This window comes from Platichthys flesus, chromosome 2, assembly GCF_949316205.1.
Source record: "Platichthys flesus chromosome 2, fPlaFle2.1, whole genome shotgun sequence".
Lineage (NCBI taxonomy): Eukaryota > Metazoa > Chordata > Actinopteri > Pleuronectiformes > Pleuronectidae > Platichthys > Platichthys flesus.
The window spans coordinates 22408934-22429321 of record NC_084946.1 but is presented as its reverse complement, the minus strand read 5'-3'; the positions used below and the strand labels follow the sequence as shown (position 1 = coordinate 22429321).

Here is a 20388-nt window from a genome sequence, read left to right as displayed (position 1 = left end):
TATACAGAAATTTGCTTGGCTGAGTAGTCAATATAACCAGCAGTGGCTTTAACAAGGAAATGATAACCTTGTCACAGCCGCCAACGCACGCGTATTCTTGGATCTCACTTTCATTGCAGCCTGCTGTGCTCGCTCGTAATTTTCTAATCCTTACTGAGGCAGGACAGGGGGGAGCTCTGTGGTTATCTTGAGCCAACATGCCAGGCAGTATTGTTCCTGTTTGGAGTCTGAAGGTTCTCTCTGCCCGGGTTTCCTCTGGGTGAACCGTTTCCACCCACAGTCCAAACACGAGCAGGTCAGGAGAGGTGCAAACTCTAAATTGCCAGTAGGTGTGAATGTGGGTGTCTGTATATTGATGGACACTTTGACTCTCCGGTGTACTGTCCCTCATGTAACCTGCCTCTCACCTGATGTGTGCTGAGATAAACTCCTGCCCCTTTGCAACATTGAAGAGTAAAGGTAGCTGTTAAAAAAATGGATTGATGCAATATTCAGGATTTAGTTTTTAACTGGTAACCATTAGTTTAGACCTGATGGTGACAGTATTTACCCAAACACTTTCAACACGTGCTTATGACTATTATCTTTGCTGTTGGATCTGTTTCTTTTTTACAAGATATTTCATCTTCCAAATATGATAAGGTTCTTTTTATGTGTAACATAAGATTAAAATTTTTTTTTCTTGAATGCATCCAAAGTTTTTCCAACATTTAGGCTCTACCATTCCCCTACTTCGTCTCTTGCAAACAAATCATTACTGATCCTTCAGCGCGGGAATGTCTCCAAAGCCACCAGATTTAAAATACAGAGATTTACTCTGCACTGGTGCTACACTGTGTGAAATTGTTGGCAAAGGCTTGAACGTAATTTATATGTGAAAGTACTCCAGCTTTAAACCTTGTTTCCACTCCTTTGTATGCACAGTATGAATTTATCAATTTCTTATACTTAAAATACATTTAGAACCACTTATGACCAGATGTGCTGACAAACATCCAGCAACACACAGGTATAACTGTGTGAAAACTGATTACACACAAACACAGACCCGTGTATCAATAGATAAATGGTAGCTGTTGTTCATGAGGACATTTTAGTTGTTATTTAGAAAACAAAATATACAATGTTTCAGAATAAAACTCTGCCTTATCACCTCTTTTATGTCTGGATTCTCTTACATGCATAACTTTGGACAAGCCAGTTTTTTGTATCTATGTTACTGGTGATCTCAGGTTCTCAGGTGTAAAACGTTAACGTAGATGTTGGACATTGTACACTCAATACGTTAACAGCAACATTAGCTTTTCCAAAGGCAAAATATTTTGCAACACTTGCAACATCTCATGCGGCGTGACCGCATTCACTCAGAATAATTAACTGTATGTTAACAAAGTAATGCTATAAATAGCAGACATATTTTAAAACACAAAGCAACAAATACAATACCAGTAACAATGCAGAAACACACACAAGGTGAAAATCAGGTCCTGAAATCATTTGGAGGAGCAGCTCTTTCTCATGTGCTGCTTTAGTCCATAACACATAACTCTCCATTAAGGCTAACAGGTTGATTGGCATTCTGAGTGTGATTATGTAAATGCATGTGCACAAGGAGATGGATGTAGAACATGTAAAACTCATCAATGTTCAATGCGTTAAGATGTGCATGTATGTGTTTGATAAATACCTAATCTCTTTTTTCTTAAAGGAACAGACATGTGTACTTACAACTTTTTTTTATGTGTGCTTTGATAAATGAGGCCCCAGATGTTTGTCTGGCACACGATGCATTGCGGGGCATTCAGCCAGATTAAAAAGCAGGTGCTAAATGCTGTAGTAATGGGATTAATCAGGGCCAATCTGTCTCATTTCTGCATTAATGGCAAAAGCATTCAGTCGTTAGAAAAACTGAATACGATACTCAAGGAATCGGTGGTTTGATATTTTTTCCAGAGATCCACAACAACCACAACAATTTAGCTGAAGGAAAAGGGCACTCTGTGGAGAGCGTTCCTCTGTCAAGGCCAAACAGTCCTACAGAGAGAGGCAGTAATCAGATCATCGGCACCAAACTCATAGATCTCATCATGTTGATGTCGGATATTTTTTTTTAAAATCAAAACCCAATTATGATTTACTGAGATGCACATCCTATCTCACAAGGTTAGAACAGAACAGTTTAGAAAGTACTTTATTGTTTACCTCCGTTAAGGCCGACTAATGTGGACAAACTGTGGGTCTGCCCTTTAACCAGATCAACACTTAATGGGATCTTCTCTGGCTCATGCACCATTACTCCACCAAGTTTGGTTTAAATTGGTTCAAGACTTTTTATATAATCTTGCTAAAAAATACAGAAAAAGACACAATTGAAAACCAAACCTTGGTGGTGAAGGTACAAATGAAAACTACACGACAAAATCACTGTATTATAGTGATTGGATTTTTAGTAATCCACCATATCTGCTCTTATAAAAGCCTTTCAACATTAAATAATCCTACACCACCATACATATAAAGTATATAAGTATAAAGTTATTAAATCATTTAGTCTTGGAGTAGATGCAGCTTCATATTTGAATATTGCATTCAGATCACAGCCTTCTGCTTTGTGCTTCGTGTGCAGTGTTTCTCGCGACCACACTGAACTCTTTGCATTTATTTCTCAGAGCGAATTAAATATTGATACAAAAACACAGCAGCGGGCGCGGCAGCACTAAAATCTGACTTTCAGGGTCTCCCGGAGCAGCACCGAGGAGACTCCACTGTGTTGATGAGGGGTTGAGCCTGAACGGGATGAGGCTCCAGACTGCATTGATCTTATATTGGCCATATGTTTCTCTGCTTGTTTGATTCATGTGCACTTTAAACCTAGCGGACAAGTGACACAATTATATTCCAATGAAATTAAATTCTCCTCAACAATATCGATAGGTCTTCAAACGGTTTAGTAAATATTATCCATGGACAGAGTGAGAAGATGTCAAATGATCCGACCATCTATTCATCAGGATCATCTCTTATTATTAAGGATGATGTTTCACAGAAGCGTTTCATCCGTATGTTTGGTTACATTACTTCTTGTTTACCGTTTCATTTTAAAACTCATATCAGCTCTCTTCACTTCTGATCCTCCGGTGTCTCCTGTGCGTCTGATACCCACACCTTCCCTGATACATCACACCTGTGTCTCATTGTCTCCCTTTGAGTATTGAGGGCACGGTCACAAATATGTGAATGCGAAGCGAATATCGAAAGGTCAAAGTTCACCAAAGTTGAACTCCACTCGAAGCCATGCTGCAATTTGCTTTTGCAAAGGAGGCAGATGTTTTATTCACCTCCTCGCTTGCACAGATTGAAAGTGAACCAGGAGGCAAACGTTTGCCGCTGCTACATTCCCGTCGGTGTGACCGTGCCCAAAGTCTAGCGGTGTCCTAATTCAGGGGCCACCTCCTTCGAGGACTCTGTCTGCGCCTCCTTCGTGGGCTGCATAGACAATAAAGGCTGAACCAAAATAAGACAGTCTGGGTGACAGAGGAGTTCCTGGACCAGCCTCACAAGCTTGTCTTGCCTTAAATGCTGTCGTCATGCAAAGGAGCTGTAGTTTAACACAATTAGAACGTTTTGATTACCCATGGTTTCTTTAACATAGCTGTTTGTTTGAGTTGAAGCCTGATTCTCAAGCATCGCTCGTCTCACTTCCATGACCTCTTTGAAAAATGCTTTGTCACTTAATCACAACTAATCCTGGGATAAGTTGACCCAAAATGGATCCACCCAATTGAGCCTTCGTTTCTCCTGGATGGAAGGACACGTTTGACGGTGCATTTGTTCGGAGCCTTCAAAGTTAGAAAGCCTAGTCGTGTCGGCTGTGATGCAATCTGTCATCAACTGCAGCCGCCGAAGGATGCGACCCCTGAATTAAGACACAGTATCTATGCTTTCCTCCTGTGTTTGCCAGTTCATCTTGTCAACTTAGAGTACATCGTCCCACATTGAGTTCCTAAGTGTATGACCATTATCTTTGAGAGTTTTTTTTTGGCACTTTGATTCTGTTGGCCTAATTCCTGTGAACCGAGCCCTCTGCATTAAAGAGAGTGTATTTTTCATCCTGAACTTGCTTCTGTGTCTGACTAATGGGAAAAATCCAGGTCCATAATAAGTATACATTTTGAACAAATCTTATTTAGCCATAAGTATGCATATGTTCACTGCAGTGAAATGGATTTATGGTTTTACAATCACATCAAAAGGGACTTGCAGTGAGTTCAGTATAGCTGAGTCAGGCCTGAATATGAGGGATAAGAGGGAAATTACTTCTTCCCCCTGAGACTTCTCAAAGCACCGACACTGAAAATAAGTTGCTAGTTTGGTATTGAACTGATTTAAAATTCTCTTTATAACTCAACTCCTTATAGGCAAACATACAGATCATGTGGTTTTAGCTACAGTCTTTACAACACGGGATGTTTCTTATGAAGTATCCTCCAGGTGAGCTTACCAGTCTCTCCCCAAACAGGCAAGTATTCATCCTGCTGGATATCCAGCATCAGCTCCAGGCCATTTCCCATCCCTCCCTTCATCGTCACCATCAAGGGTCGTCCATCTTGGCCTGAGTTAAAGGTGTAGCATTTTCCGTAGCGTGTGAAAATCTGAAAAACACAGAATGAACAACGATTTTAGTGAGTTGACACAAGAGAAAAGTAAAAGGTAAGGCGCATCTCGACCTATAACTCTCCTACCTGACCCTGGAGTGAAATCTCATTTTCCAGCAATACATATTGAATCCTTGAGGAGTGCAGACAAAGGGGGTGCTGAGTGGGAGATTGTTTCAGAAGCAAATAAAAAGCACACAAAGTAACCCCCACCCACAGCCACAAACCTCAGAGGACTTACACTGTTAAGATGCTGTTGATATACAGAACGGAGCTCTCCCCACTCTCTGTGCTGCATGACACACTGTGTGCTTGAGTGAGCTTGACACGACTTTTATTCTGAACCGGGATATCCTCTGCCTGAGCAATCTTGCACACAACAACAACGACAGCTGGCATCAAAACAGATCCCACCAAAACTTTCTTTTCTATTTCAAACACAGACTGTTGATGTTTAAAGAGAGGTAATGACTCGTGTTTCATAACTATGGCTCATTATCCAAGCTGAAACTATTATTAAATGAATCAATTATGCACATGACAGATAATTAAGCATCTTTAATTATCAAATAAATAAATATTACAAACACTCTTTGGTTCCTGCAGCTTAAAAATCAGCTTTTTTAAACGCATCATTAAAACACTCAGGAGGTTAATTGAAGACAAAAATTATCTTTTTTTGTTTTGCAGTCCATAAGATCACCAAATCTTAACCTGCAGCTTACGATTATTATTGCTTTTAATTAATTTGCTGATTATTTTCACAATCGATTAATTGGTTCACAAAAATTTAAGAACAGTTTACAGAGTGTTTAGAAAATCCTGTTTTATTCACCTGACAGTCCACAATACAAACAATATTCGGTTTTATAAAGTAGAACACTTAATCAAACAGCAAATAATCACTGTTACAAATCAGGAACCAGTGAATCTTTGGCATTGGTGCATGAAATCCACTTAACTCCTTCATCTTTAATCAAATCATCATCTGGCTTTGTATTTTCCAAATGTATTCAAAGCATCCGATTGAGTTAGCTCAACATGCTCCAGTTCCACTTTTATCTCCGCGACACACGGGCACGGCTGCAAACAGGACGGCACACATTGTATAACGGGTCGGCTGGAGGGATGCTGAGGAGCATAGCAGGGATCTGTGACCTATTGGCAAAGACATGATTGCCAGTGAACTAATGGAAGTGTAATCAAATCATCAGACATTAGGGGATGAAAAAACATGGGCGGGATCCAAAATAAAACATTCCCCTACTCCTGCTTGTCTAGCTGGACAATTGCGAGCTCTCTATCACAACAACCTAGCTCCCAATCAACTCACCATTAACCTTCAACGTTCTGACATAAATAAGAGAAAATGGTAAAAAGAAACAAAAGGGAGGTTTGTGTAGAAAGAATAAGTCTCTTATTTACAACTCTTTGTCTGTGATCACAACATACAATGGAGACAAGGCTCCAGTGTAACATGGCAGTAAAAAATAACCGCATCACGACACAAATGGCTTGTATTTCTGCTGAGGCGGCCGAAAAAGGTGGCAGATTCCTCTCATGTGAATGTGCTTTGTGAGGATCTTGGGAACACACAGGGAGGCGTTTATCACATAGGCCGACGTTAGCCGTCCGTGACAAATTACTCAGATGTCACAGACGGCAGATGCACGGAGCGGAGAGAAAAATTGCTGCCATGTCTCAAAATAAAAGTTAGGATTACGTGAAACCTGGACAGTGGAGTCTGTGGGGGGTAGAATGAAGCGTGAGCCACGATAGATTGCCTCCCATGGCGCAGGATATATAGGAGCTTTAAAGACGCAAAGTGGCGAAATGTAATAAAAGGTGGTCTGATAGTCGACACAATATGAGATGTGACCTTTCAAGTGCGTAAGTGGAAAAACTGAGTCAAAGCAGCGGCTGCAACGCCCGCCTATGTGCGGGGACTCCAGAGCAGACTCCAAACGCCAATAAAATGGCCCTGAAATCCATCTTAGTCGCAGAGTCGTCTCTGGCCCAAATCTGATCACTTTTTTATCATTGCTCTTTGGAGTATAAACGCAGGGAAATCTTATGAATTCAGAGCGGCACTTGCAGCCGCAACTTCGGGAAAAGCCTGCAGGAAGGAAATGTCTACGGCTTTTCAAGTCTCAGACAGCTTTTTCCCCCCATTAAATCCTGCAACAGCCAAACAAGCCATGTTTTATTTAAAAATCGACAACTAATTAACTTATACGGACGACTTATTTATAAGGTTTCACCCGTTTACAGCTCACAAAGACAGAATCTCCATGACACAAGTTATAGAGAAAGACGCAGCCTAGATCACACTGAGAAGAGAAAAGCATTTGGCAGATCAAAACAACCGTGATAAAATCGTTTGTGAGAGTGTGTTTATCTCTGTGCATGTTCCCAAGTGTGCATACACATACAACAATGTGAAAAAGCATGCACGAATATGGGTGAGTGTGTGTGTGTCTGTGTGTACAGTTTTTGCATGGAGGTGTGTACGGCCACCCCTGCTTGCCATCTGCGTGTATGTGTTGATAATGTGGTGACGGACTACAGGAGGCTTGTATAGTCAGAGTTGCTGTGGTAACCAGGAGATTGTGCTGGCTGCACCGAGTGGAGAGCAGCGGTGGGTGCCGGTGCTGACCTTGGGGAGTCAGGATCTTCCCTGTGTTCTGTAGCTCTGAGGTTAACGTTTACTCTCAACGCGCTTCTTCTTGTCTTTCTATCAAGCGGTCTCTCTTATCCTCTGTTACTGACAATGTTTCTGCAGCTGTGTATTATTTTGGTAAAAGAGAAAACCTTTTACCTGAAGCAGAAAGCCAATTATCCCCAAGCACAAAACCGTTTCTTGGATAATTAATTAATTAATTATCGGCAGCATAAGTGCAGTTTATAATGGCTCTTCACTGTGTTGGTAAACATTAGTAAACTGTTGCTGTTAACCTTTTAGTTCAAGTACATTAAGCATTAGGGGTGAACAAATATTTGCGTCTCTTAAGCAGCTTTTCCCGATCGAGTAAATCCCATATTGAGGTTGGTTCTTGCTCCGCTGACCACTGAGCCCTTCACGTTGCATCTAAACCAGAGAGGCTTGATATCTCTGTAAGTTGTAAACACAGAAGATAAATATTTAAATCGCCCGACCTGTGTGAGGAAAAACGCTGAGAGAGACATCACCCTGTGTCGTTCTACCGAGAGTGTGGAAATGTCACTGTCTCTTTCTTTCGATAAATAATTCACAGGCCGACAGGCCGTGGCTATTGAGATGGCCCTTGGCTATCCTCACATGATAATGTGACGAGGATGCACAAGCTGTTCCCCAAAGTTCCCCGGTGAACCACTTTATCTCCTCTCCATTGATTTCGAGATTGGTTCTGTGTTATGACAGTTACAAAAACATCACCTATGAAAGATTGTCAGGGTCCCGCATCAAATCAGCTCAGATTCGTTGATATTTTCACTCTGGTATATGGGCCATTTACTAGTATTCAAAAAAATAAAGAACACATAAAAACTCTGCACCCCTGCATGCTGTGCTACATCTATGGGAGGGGAACATATAATTAGGGGTGCACCGATGTATCGGCCGTACATCGGTAGCGGCCGATATTCGCCTCGTTTACTGATATCGGCTTATCGGTAATAATCTTGACTTTCACCGATATCATTGGACGATGTTCATATTTGTGGGAAAACCGCTGGGCACGTGCCGCGGCTGGGGGAGCAGTTGCTCCGTCGCCCTCCTCTCCGCGGCGCCGGAGGCTCAGTGTGCGGCACCGGGAGGTCCTCATCCGGTGGCACCTCACAGCGTCACTGGTGCGGGGGCTTTCTTTCTCTTGGACCGCCGGGCGGTGTCCATGTTGGAGGGGACTGGCTACGCGGTCAGTGGCGGCCACTCTGGACGCGTGTCGGGCCCTTCTCGCGGATCACCTCAGCTACGGCGACCGCTGGGGGAACCCTCTGTTCGCGCGGGTGTTGACGCGATGTGATTACTGCCCGACACTAAAAACAGGTCACACTGAGGAGGGCTTGTTAAGTTATCTTGACTCACGCAGTGTAACTTGTGTAACAGTGTAAGTATGAGCGTAGCGTCTGTTTAAGTACTTTATTCTCATGTGCATCGGCTCTATTCATCCGTCTCATGCACAGGTAACAAGGGAATTGACAACATACGTCCTACACACAGAAGCCGTAACACATCTAATAAACGGGCAATACTGCTACCGTAAATCAATGAGAAGAGCGTTCTCTATAATGATACTTTGACAGGGCTGTTTTAGACAGGGTAAAAAGGTGCTGTTTTAAATTATCCTTGTGGTATTTTGACCAAAATATGTTACAGTCATTTCATTAAGATCCCAAGGAACCATTTCAACTTGCGGTAAAATGGGCATAATATGTCTCTGTTAAATAAAGTTTAGTTAAATCAAAGATTGTTTCATAAATCTGATTAAATTTGTGCTCATTAAAAGATAAGAGTGATGAAGGGCTGACATTTTTTTAAATAGTGCTTTTTAAATAATTATTTAATTATTTTTCTGGCACAAAAGGGTGAATGAATAACAACAAAAAGAAAATAAACAAATATCGGTATCGGTATCGGCCAGATTGTTATTTTAAATATCGGTATCGGCCAAGAATTTCCATATCGGTGCATCCCTACATATAATCTATGTAAAGATTAAAAAAACTTGTCTCTACTTCCTCCAACTATACAGAAATTACTCTAAAGCATCCCAGATATAAACAAGTACCATATTGTTGGGGTGTATTAGTTCCAAATTTGGAACCAAAGTTTGTACCGTATGCTTTCAGGGGATGGAGCCTCCATGGTGAGGTCCCGTCCATCCACACGCTTAACCAATCAAAAGTCAGTCTGTTCTGTCAATCGCAACCCTGTTTTTATAGCATCCAATAACTAATAAAACTAAAGCGGTAGATTAGAACAATGAACCCTTCAGTGTTATAAGAACTAATCACAGAAACCATCAAATTTATTTGAAGTGTTCTCTATAATTGTTTATAGCTTAGTCCATGTCCCATCCACTAACATGGAGGAGGCTGGGTTGAGAATTACATGTGAAATTGATTATATTCCATGGAGTTATAGGCTTCAAACCTCTAATAACATTTCAGAAATGCCTCTGACTAAAGCTCAGAGAGCAAGGCTGGGCTAAATGTGCATGTAGAGAGAGAGAGAAAGAGAGCGAGAGAGATGAGAGAGATGAGAGAACAGCTTCTCCAGTCAAGAGGGGGCACGGGACTCACACCTGTTGAATAAAATGTGTATGTCTGCTCCGCCTTGGCGACTAATGAAGCTGCGGTTGGCAGATAGAGAGGTGGTGGAGTTTTGCCAGACAGAGTAGAACGTGCAAACTTCTACTCGGCAAAGTCTAGAGGAAGCAGTGTCGGAACTGAGAGTCTGGTGAGAGCAGATAAAGAGCAAAGAACAAGAACTGTTTGGGCGGATGTGGATCAGGAGGTAGAGTGGATCCAAACTTAGTGGGAAAGGCTGGTGGTCCAATCCAAGGCTCCTCAAGTCAACATGTTGACGTGTCCTTGGGCAAGACACATGATTGAGTGGTAGGGAAGTGCTGCATATATATATAATCACTGTATGAATGTCACTCACTGTACAGAGGTTGAAATGTGCTTTAAAACGAGTTATGGAAATGCAGTTCACTAACATTTGAAGTATTACTTATATCATGAGGCATTTTCTCTCAAAGTGTTACACCCTATATTTACAATAAAATAAAAAAAGCACCCATTACATTGATATTTCAGACAGGAAATAAAAAGAGAAAATGGAACTCCACTTAGATTCCCCGGTAAGATTCAAACTGTCAGTCAATCGGGCACATGGGAGGGACAGAGGCTGGCTGTGTTCTCAGGTCGATTTCGTTACTGAAATCAATGTTAAAAATCTGCGAGTGAGGACAGAATGAAGCATGTGTGTTGTTCAAGCACAGATAAAGAAGGATTGAGCAGCTGCATGGAGGGACGGATGGATTGATGAGGCCGAGGGGGGGGGGACCAAATTTACGAGTTCCATGAGAGACCCCGGCAACATGGGGGGGTGTTGCAAAGTCAATAGATCCCGGAGCCCATTGTACGTGGACAGGCTCGCCATATATTCCACACCTTACTTCTCAAGTGTGACTGATTCTATTGGCCTGACTCATGCCGACAGCTCATCTTGCTCACCCAGAGGCCAAGCATCGATTATCAATGCACTAACATATCCCCCAAACTCAGAGCTGGGCTCAATGTTTATCTCCGAAACAGGTTGCTTCTGCTTGGTCACCCTTTAAAATGCTCTGCAACAACAACACTAAGCGTTCCTAAAGATGCTGGTGAGAAGAAATGTGTTTGTCTGTGATAACTTGCCTTGTGGTTCCAGACGTGTTGCGCTTAAATCTGTGAGTACAGGGGCGGCAGATTCTTTGATGCATTATTTGAGGATATGTTTTGATGCCACAGAGGCAGAGAGCAACCACCCATGCGAAAGGTTTCAGATACAAATAGGAAATAACACACGGTCACGTCTGCTGCTGGAACTATAAATCTACATCCAGAACATATCTAACAATTTCAGACAAGACAAACAAATTTTACTTAACTGAAAACGGATTTGGTTAAAGAGGTGGGAGAGGGGATCAATGGTTTTCATATTTTTCTCCAGTCAACAGTGAAGTGCAATCAATGGGGCTGTTTACCAGCGAGCCCGACGGGATGGACAACAGAGTAGAGACCAGTTCAGACCATATGGGGGGGAGCAGAAACCTGCTGAGTTCTAAAATGGTCTCCAATAGAGAGCTCGATCAAATGTGAACAATCAAATATTACACAAACACATCAAGTGTTCTCAACTCTTCAGATTTAGGTAAATCTACAGGAATATAAGAGCAGCTGTGGATCTATGTTGAAGGCTCAAATACAAATCACTCAGTGCTCAGCGTGAGACTACGCAGGAATGTAATTGCTGAATTTACATGGCCGCAGCTTAGGACCTATGAGAGAGTTAATTGAACTGGTCATGCACGAAACCAAGCAACAGTGCAGAGATGTGTGCACAGCCTGCTGATTGCATGGCTTGAAAGCAAATTAATTACGCAGCCACTTGATATCTATCCCCGCGACGCACACAAGATACTGACAGGCAATTACAACCCGTTCACCTCGCGACTCAGCCTCGTGCAAAAAGCTGCATCTGTCTCTGGAAGCTGCATCAACCTGTTAGGAGGGGGTGGGGGCGCATGACAGGAGCAAAAGCAGCGGAACTTTGGCGACACTCACGGTGCTGAAATTACGCGGCCCGCACATCTCTCCCTGGTACCGACAGTACAGCAGCATCTCCTCCAGCTGGTGTCCCAGTCGGTCCAGCAGCTGCCGCATGGACGGCTGCGACTCCCGGGGCGGAGGCAGAAAGTGGTCGAAGTCCAAAATCCGAGACAGCGGGGACCAGGACGCCTCATCCGGCGCCGCGCTATCTGCGTCGTGGCCCCTCAGAGGAGTGAGCGCCTCCCTCGCAGCGGGGGACATCTGCCAGTTCCTCCCCAGGAGCCCCAGCCACCTCCCCGCGCTGAATATGTCCGTCTTCTTCATGCGCCGCGGCAGCAGCAGGTTCTGGTTGCAGATGGTGACCGCGGGGAAGACGAGGCGCTTGGCGTAAACCATGTGCGCCTTGGTGTACACGGGCGAGGAGAGCAGGTAGCGCACTCTGTTAGAGGACCAGGTGAAGAGCAGAGCCAGGGCGGCGAGGAACGCCAGAAGCCACGCGACCCTCCGGGGGTACGAGCCGCTGAGGAAGATGTGCCTCAAGCCGTGCAGGGTGGTGTGTTTCAGGAAGAGCTTCCCGGCTTCGGCGAGGGAGCCCGGTCTCGGTTTCGAACCAGACGCGTCACCCTGGCACATTTTGGAGGGACGCAGGTGCGCGTTTCCCACATTGGGTCCCGCTGCGTGCCACAGTGGCTGTGCCGAGACTCGCCCGTGCGCTCTCAGATGGCTGATGATCGTGTGCGTGTGGCTGAGAGAGGAGCGCACGCAGCTCTGCGCGGTGCTCTCGGGCTCTGAGCAGCAGCTTGTGGCGGTGATGGGGGAGTAGTCAGTGGCACAGCGCTCCCCGTGCTCGTCCTGCGGGGAAGCGAAGTTCTTCATAATGATTTAGTGCGCCACTGTGCACCCAATTCAGTCCAGGGGATTATAGCTTCTAAATTGCAAGCAGTTAGTCTTTGAATGGAAATGCCCCAGAGACTGTGGATTTAGTGAAAATCCCAGAGTCATATTGTAATTACATGTTTCTTCTGTCTGTCTGCCCCCCCACACAGTTCATTCTCAATTTCAGCCTCCCCTTCCTCGTCCTCCACACACACACACACATAATCCCTCCTGGCTCCTAATAACACATACAGGTTGGAGAGGCTATCCCTTTTAAGACTTTGCATTGACTTCATTGTAGACAGCCTGAAACCAAAACCTCATCTCCACCTGACCGATTCATGACTAACCCTAACCTAACCACAATTCCCATCTCACCTCTAACCTTAATCAGGATGGCAGAAATTAAGGTTTGACATATCATTCGGTGCCCATGAGGTCAACTGGTCCTGGCAAGGTCAGTGTTTATGCTGCAAAGGTCCTAAAGAGGCACCAACACACACACACACACACACACACACACACACACACACACACACACACACACAAACCATAGGACCGAGCTTTTGTTCCATGAGGTCAACTGGTCCTTATAAAGTCAATACTTAATCTGGCAAGAGGTAACAAAAACATGTACATCCACACACATCCACACACACACGCGCCATAATCCCCCCTGGCTCCTAATTTGTATTCTTCCTTTAAAAAAATTACACTGCATTATCCTATAGAAAGTAGTAGTACTCTTCAACCGGTTGAATTTGAAATGTTTAGGATTAAAAGTTAAAAAAAATAAGAAAAGATTCACCTCCATGGGGATTTTCAGGACATTCCTGACTGTCAACTTTCTTTGGTTTTACAGTAAGATGTGAAACGTTATGGGGAAAACAAAAAAGGTCAAGGTGCGTCTGGGAAACTGATGCAAATCATGTTGAGAGTCTTTAGAGCCTCTCCTGAATTCCTGAAGAGCCTAAGTCAGATTTGATGGGGGTTTCGACCCTGCAGTGTCCCAGTTTGGCTGCGAGGAGGGAAACCTGTGTGCGGCAGCAACAGAGGCTTGAATGCACTATTGACAAAGCGTTTTATAAACACCATCTTTCTCTCTTGGGGTGTAGGTTAAGTGGAGGTTCATGCTTGGTTGGTCATCATCACTTGGTGTTCAGAGTAAAAGCTGTGTCTCATGCAGGCCTGACTCGCACTCTCCGTCCTACATTTTGGGTACAGTGTGTATTGATGTGTGTCTGGGAACAAGGTGCCATCACTACAAAGAAGTCTGACATTGTAAAAGCCACAAGCAGCCAGACAATCAGACATATTGGAAAAATGCTAATAAATTAGCCAGATTACAATACACTTGAATCCAAGGAAAAACTGAGCAACTAAGCAAAAATCCATCCTTGCACAACTCATAAAGGTCCAGGGTCAACATGAAATGCATGTTAAACCGTAATGCTTTCCTTTTGCCTTCCTCTTTTGTTTGGCTACTGGCCGACCAGGCAAACAGGGCAAATGCTACAGACTCGAGACTTAGCAGCAACTTCAATCCATCCAATATAACCACTGCAATAGATGATTGGTTTGTGTGGTGAAGTAAATATTTTTTAAACACTTTCTTGTGAATGGTGACTGAGAACTCTCTAAAGTGCATTTAAGCAAAAGACAAATCCAAAAGCCACTGCGGTTAAGCTGTTAATATATGGGTAAAGTGAGGCGGGAAAACCTGAATAAATCAGTCACCACTTAGACTGTAATGCCTGTCTACTTGAGGTGTAACAGTACAGGTGCTTGGAGCAAGCAAAAAGCTTTGTGTTCCTCCTGCTTATGGGTGCTCCGTGCACCTCTACTTATGGTTGTATTGTGGCTTTTGCATTCGTGTTTTCCGTTTTTTCCTAAAGTAATATGAATGTCTTGTTTGGAACATGCACAAATAAAGCATTGTATATAAGGTCATGAAAGTGAGTGATCGTACAGTCTTTAAGGAGCTCCTGTTTTGAATCTTCATCATGCCTTTATTTTATGTTATGTTTTTTATTTCTAAAAGCATACACACAAGACCAGGTAGTAGAGCAGCACAGAAAAACTCAGCTCATGTTTAGTCAGTTTGGCCCAATGGCCCCTGGCAGATTAAACAAGCCATGCCGGCAGGTTGGTTTAAAACCCATCAGATTACCCTGCCCTGTCAGATGACTTTCTGATATGCAGTGTTTTCTCAACACAGCAATTAACCTGGTGTGCACAATGTTATCATATGAAAAAATTTGATAGAAAAATACATAAATCTAAATAAATGGACATTTAATAGCTGTGTATCTTAGGGTTTAATAGTTTTGCAACCTGCAATGTTGTACGTGGATGTCCGATGCTCTTTGCAGCTCTTGTCCTCAACAGTATCTGTGCATGATATGATGAAGTTGAGTATCATTAAGCCACTACATTGCAGTGAGCTGAACTCTAATTGCAGGTCAGTTAAAGGGCGCAAACTCCAGCCTTCTGCATTAAAGGTAAACATGCTGCCCATGAATCAACCAGCCTGATTCTCACATCTTCGATTTTCTGCCTCGCTACACAAAGGACTTGCTACATCCCGCATTCACAGGAATACTGAGCTGCAGACTCTATTTTAACCAACTGCAGTCTACTTGATAGCGCATAAAGATAGTACATGACCAAATGTGAACACAACAAGGAATAGAGGATGACAGGAGAGTGGTTATAACAGGACACCGCCTGCTTACTTAGACTTTTCACTGTCATTCCCTCCATGGCAGTATACTGTAGCACATACCATTAGGTCCCTTCTGAGGACAATCAAGTCATTTACTCGGGTGATACTCATGTTTTAACAAGTGAGGGTGTCATGGGAAATGGCTGCTCTTGGGCCCATGATGACGGTTGAGTGAGATCCTACACTCGCATATTCACGGCTTGTACCAGTATATCATTGATTCAGTGCAGTTTGATGTCATGCATAGAGAGCTAACAAATCTTTGAACAGGCGAGTACGAAAATGAGAGGACAAGACAAACCAACATTAATGAAAATCGAAAACATTGTGTTGTGAACATAGATTATTTGTAATTTATGTCTGAAAATACTGCGGGCGGTGCATTAGAATTCACCTGAGATGGAGCCTGACACTTTTGGCATTCAACAGCATTTGTTTCAACACCGTTTCCCCGGCCAACTCATCAAGACAGAGAGAGGAGAGGAGCGGAGAGGAGAGGCTCTGTGGACCCAGCTAATCCGTCTGGATGAAGGGATAATGATGCACCCGCTTGACAGGGAAACACAATCCCACAGCAACTTTAACAACAACAGAATAACAAATGCACGCTGATGTGAAATGCAGTTTAGGAGTTTCACTAATGTTCCCATTATGGCAAAAAATAGGAGTATTTGTTATGGGTTAAAGCTTTGGTCTATTAACAACTAAGAATCTGAGGCGTAAATAAATATCCTGTTTGATTGACTGGATCATAAAATACATCATGAATCAACAGTGGACTGGAATGGAGATTAACGCCCAACATTCCCTTTATACTGGAGCCTCATAGCTAAGCCAAGGAAACATCACTAAACTACCACATTTAAATCCATTACATCCTGCTTTTTAGTTGTATACACTACAAAATTGCACCATCACAGATATAAATCCACAAATATGTCTGATTTCCATGAATTATTTGGATCGGTGAAGACAGCGGTGTCTCCCTCAGAGGCTGCATCTGAAGACCGATTGTGTCATTGTCCCATTTCAAAGGCTCCTTCAACTGCGGTCGACAAATGCGTCCGTGGATCCTTCTCGGTTCAACCTATCCCAGGATCAATTGTGCCTTGACGACAAACCGCTTTTCAGAGCCAGTAAGCGATGAGACGTCAGATGCTCAAATATAATGTGTCAACTCACCCGAACAGCAAACACACGTTAGGAAAAACCATGGGGCATTAAAACTTTCTCGACATGTCAAAGTGAAGCTTTATTGCTTATCAAACGCAGTACTAGCGGGACAAGTTAGTGACGGCGATCACAGAAATCCTTTGGAGTGAAGACTGTCTCCTTCACGGTCTACACAGCCCCTTAAGGAGGCGGTCTTCAATCTCTGACGGACGTGCTCCCTCAACTGGGACACAGCTATCGTCTCCATTCACGTTTTGATAATAAAGAAAGTTAAAAAACATTCCTGGATCTGGTCCTTTGCTGTGATTCGATGAGTTGTTTATTGGCCCTTGACCCATCCTCCCACCAGGTTTCGTGCAAATCCATTCAGTTGTTTTTACATAATCCTGCTACCAAAAAAAACAACCAACAAACAAATAGGGCGAGAACACAGCCTCCTTAGTCAAGGTATTACAGGGAAATTAAAACATAAATCCCATAAAAAGCTGTTTCCTTCTTTCTCAATGCAGACATTGGTTTGAAAAACCCACTGACTTTCCAAAGTTTGTACATCACCTTTCTCTCCAAAGCACAAGTTGCAGGTAGCCTAGGACTGTTACTTTAAATGGAATTACAATGCCACATTCTAATAATCACAGACAGTTCAATCAGCATTTTGTGAGCGTGAATCTGTCTCTAGCAAAGTCATTTCAATGACGTTATTGAGACGAATCTGAGAACCGTTGAATGGTACATTGATGGGGACCCTGGTTAACACCCTGACGGCGTGCCGCGTAAATTTATGGACACATTTTGGAAGTCAGACCTGTCAGCCACACCACAGTGTAACAAAAAAAGACGCAATTACGGAAAACATTCTCAGTTCACAAATGTCAGTATCTGTTGGAGACTGAACTCATGAATATCCCTCGCAGGCTATTAAACTCTCAGTGTATTAGTTGCTTGATCGCTGGGAGCTAATGTGAATGGGAGTAATCAGTAGATGGCTGTTTTTGCAGCTTTGACAGTTCCTCCAAATGAGAAAAGGACCTCAATTTCAATCAGGGGGGGCAAATGAAGCATTTAAAGGTTACAAGATAAATGAAAATGACAGCGACAAGCACAGAAATTGAATAGCCGCCACTTTACGTCATATCGTATCTTGTCATTTTAGCGAGCTAGCCAGGCTACCTTTTGGCAGGCAGTGTGTGTCATCCTCAGGACTCAATTACATGCAGTAGTTTTCCCTAAAACCACCACAATTAGTAATCAAACCGGGGGCAGATCTTTTTTTTAAATGTTCCCATCTTTAATTTATTTATATAAAACAATGAAAGACATCTTTGTCTCTTTCATTACTAGCGTTTTTGTGTTTGCTTTATATATTTATTTTCTAAGAATTTCTTTCTTTGTCTGTTTTATACTTTCCCCAAGGTCTCCATGGAGAAAATGCCTGCACTTGAATAGATGTGCTGAGAATAATAAAGCCTAGAATTCATTGTTGCGTGTTTACAGTGCAGGCACTGCAGACTTACATAGGGGCTTTACGTTTATTTTTGATAAATCTGCATGTTGATGAATCTGTAGATATTTGGAAGAGAAGTGTCTGATTGGGAGTCTGGGGAACTGGGAACTGGGAATCAGAATTAGAAATACTTTATTGATCCCTGAGGGGAAATTGGGTTTCATTACAGTTGCAAAACAAAAATAGAAATTTATAAAAGGGAAACATTACAATACAAATATAAAAAATGAATGTAAAAAGAAGAACAATGTACAAATATGTGCATTTTGTGGACTATACTACAATATGTATACTAGCATACAGTATATACAACAGTAACGTGATTATTGTAATAAATTATGACGCACAGAGGGAAACAATCAGAACTGCACAACTACAGCATGATGTAATACAGCTCTTTAAAATGCACTGGTGATACATTCAAATGTGTTGTTATCCATCTATCTATCTAATCTTAATAAAATGTATTGATATATAAACTACACTGAGCCTGTGGATTGCAACTATTGAGATTGCAAATCAATGAAAATGTATTATTTCTTAATTTGAACGGGGTGGGAAGGAAGCAACATTAAGAGTCTCTCTGAAATGTGGAGGCTGAAGAGAAAACGAGCCTCTGAGGTCCACGTTGCTCTGTTTGTCTGACTGCCTGCTCGGATGCTGGAAGGCGTGTTTGCAAGAGCTCGGGGTGTTGGGGTGCTCGGCAGTTAATCAAGCTGTCATTCTGGGTCCACACCGGGGTGGTGCTGGTCAACCTGGACCTTGACATGAGTAGAGTCAAACTACATGCCACCAGGCAAACAACGCTGGCCAGCTTCCCTGCCGACCTCTCGCCTCCCCACTATGTCTTAAATCTACTTGGCTGAACAAACTCTAGCGCTGTCATTACTTCTCTACACTCACTGTTTACCCTCAGTACTTACAGTACAAACCCCCAGTGTTTTTGCCAGGGTATGAACACAGCCCTTTCCCTCCTTCTGCCGTTCTCTGCTGCCGTTCTTTACTTTATATGTCAACCCTCCTCACACACACCTTTGTTCTTTACTGTGCTTCTCTCGTTCCCCCTCTCTCTGTGATCTCCATATTCTCTCTGGCTCTTCTGGTTGCTGCAGTCTCTTCTCTGTGTCCCGCTGGGGGACAAGAGAGCAGGCAAAGAGAACGCAAGAGAGGGAGGGAGGGAGGCGAAGGATGGAGCAAAGGAAGAGAAATGGGGAGGAGGCATGGAGACCAGCAGTGGCAGTCATGGTCCTGTAGCTGCAGGGGCTGTCAGAGGAGCAGGTGGTGATTTACAGAGACAATTTTGAGGATAATTGTGTACATGATCTGCTATAAAGGGACAAATGTCACAAAAGCCACTTCTCCTGCGGCCTCTCAATCTCTGGGGCCATAAGAACGATTTAAATAACTCGTCAGGTAAGTGCTACTCTACTGTAAGAACAGTGTGAGATGAGAGTCAGTGGTAGAAGCTCAAGAGCTGCTCTGCAAGCCTGTGAACCCAGAGCTTCAGGCTGAGACACTGAAACAAAGCTAAATGTTGAAGAACTTCATCAGAAACACTCTGCTGTGTGCTCTGAACATTTGTCCTTGGTTTTCAAACTAATATAATTTATTGAACACAGCATAATAAGGGTTGTGAATGGTTAGAACATACTTAAATGCTGCTACGTACACATCACCCATCCGTCTATTATCTATACTGCTTTTCCTTTGAGGGTTGTGTGGGAGCTGGAGCCAATCCCAGCTGCCAGTGGTGGAGACGCAGATTACACCCTGGTCGCCAGTCCCTGTCAGGGCTGGTAGAGACAAACAACCATTCACTCACACATTTACACCTACAGACAATTTAGAGACACCAAAGAAGCTAAGCTGCATGTGTTTGAAGAGAAAACCCAGAGAGACACAGGGAGAACATCCCAGCAGTTGTGAGGCGACAGTGCTAAAGCCTGCACCCCAGTGCCAACCTGAACACAACATAGTTAATTATAGGATTCATGGTGTGAATGAGTAATGTCTGTTTGAAAGCTATCACTGCTTTTTGTGTGATTGGCCACAGTTTCGTCATACTGGAAAGTATTGTGAAACTAGTGAAACTGCTAAATACAGGGCTAATACACCAATTGTACACATGGGGGTGCATCTAGGGGTAGGGCGAGGGAGCG

At 43.2% G+C, this 20388-nt stretch overlaps 1 protein-coding gene across 3 annotated transcripts in view; it reads right to left on the bottom strand.

The window, feature by feature from the left end:
- The window catches only part of asic1b (acid-sensing (proton-gated) ion channel 1b), a 179818-nt gene that overhangs the window by 16419 nt on the left and 143011 nt on the right, over nt 1-20388 (bottom strand). For 2 of the 3 annotated variants that reach the window (XM_062406301.1, XM_062406283.1), the window contains one exon: nt 4502-4652. In XM_062406301.1, coding sequence (XP_062262285.1) covers nt 4502-4652 — 151 coding nt within the window. Of the gene's footprint in view, nt 1-4501; nt 4653-11966; nt 12713-20388 lie in introns of those variants that run through there. The other variant, XM_062406293.1, reaches the window with a different exon arrangement.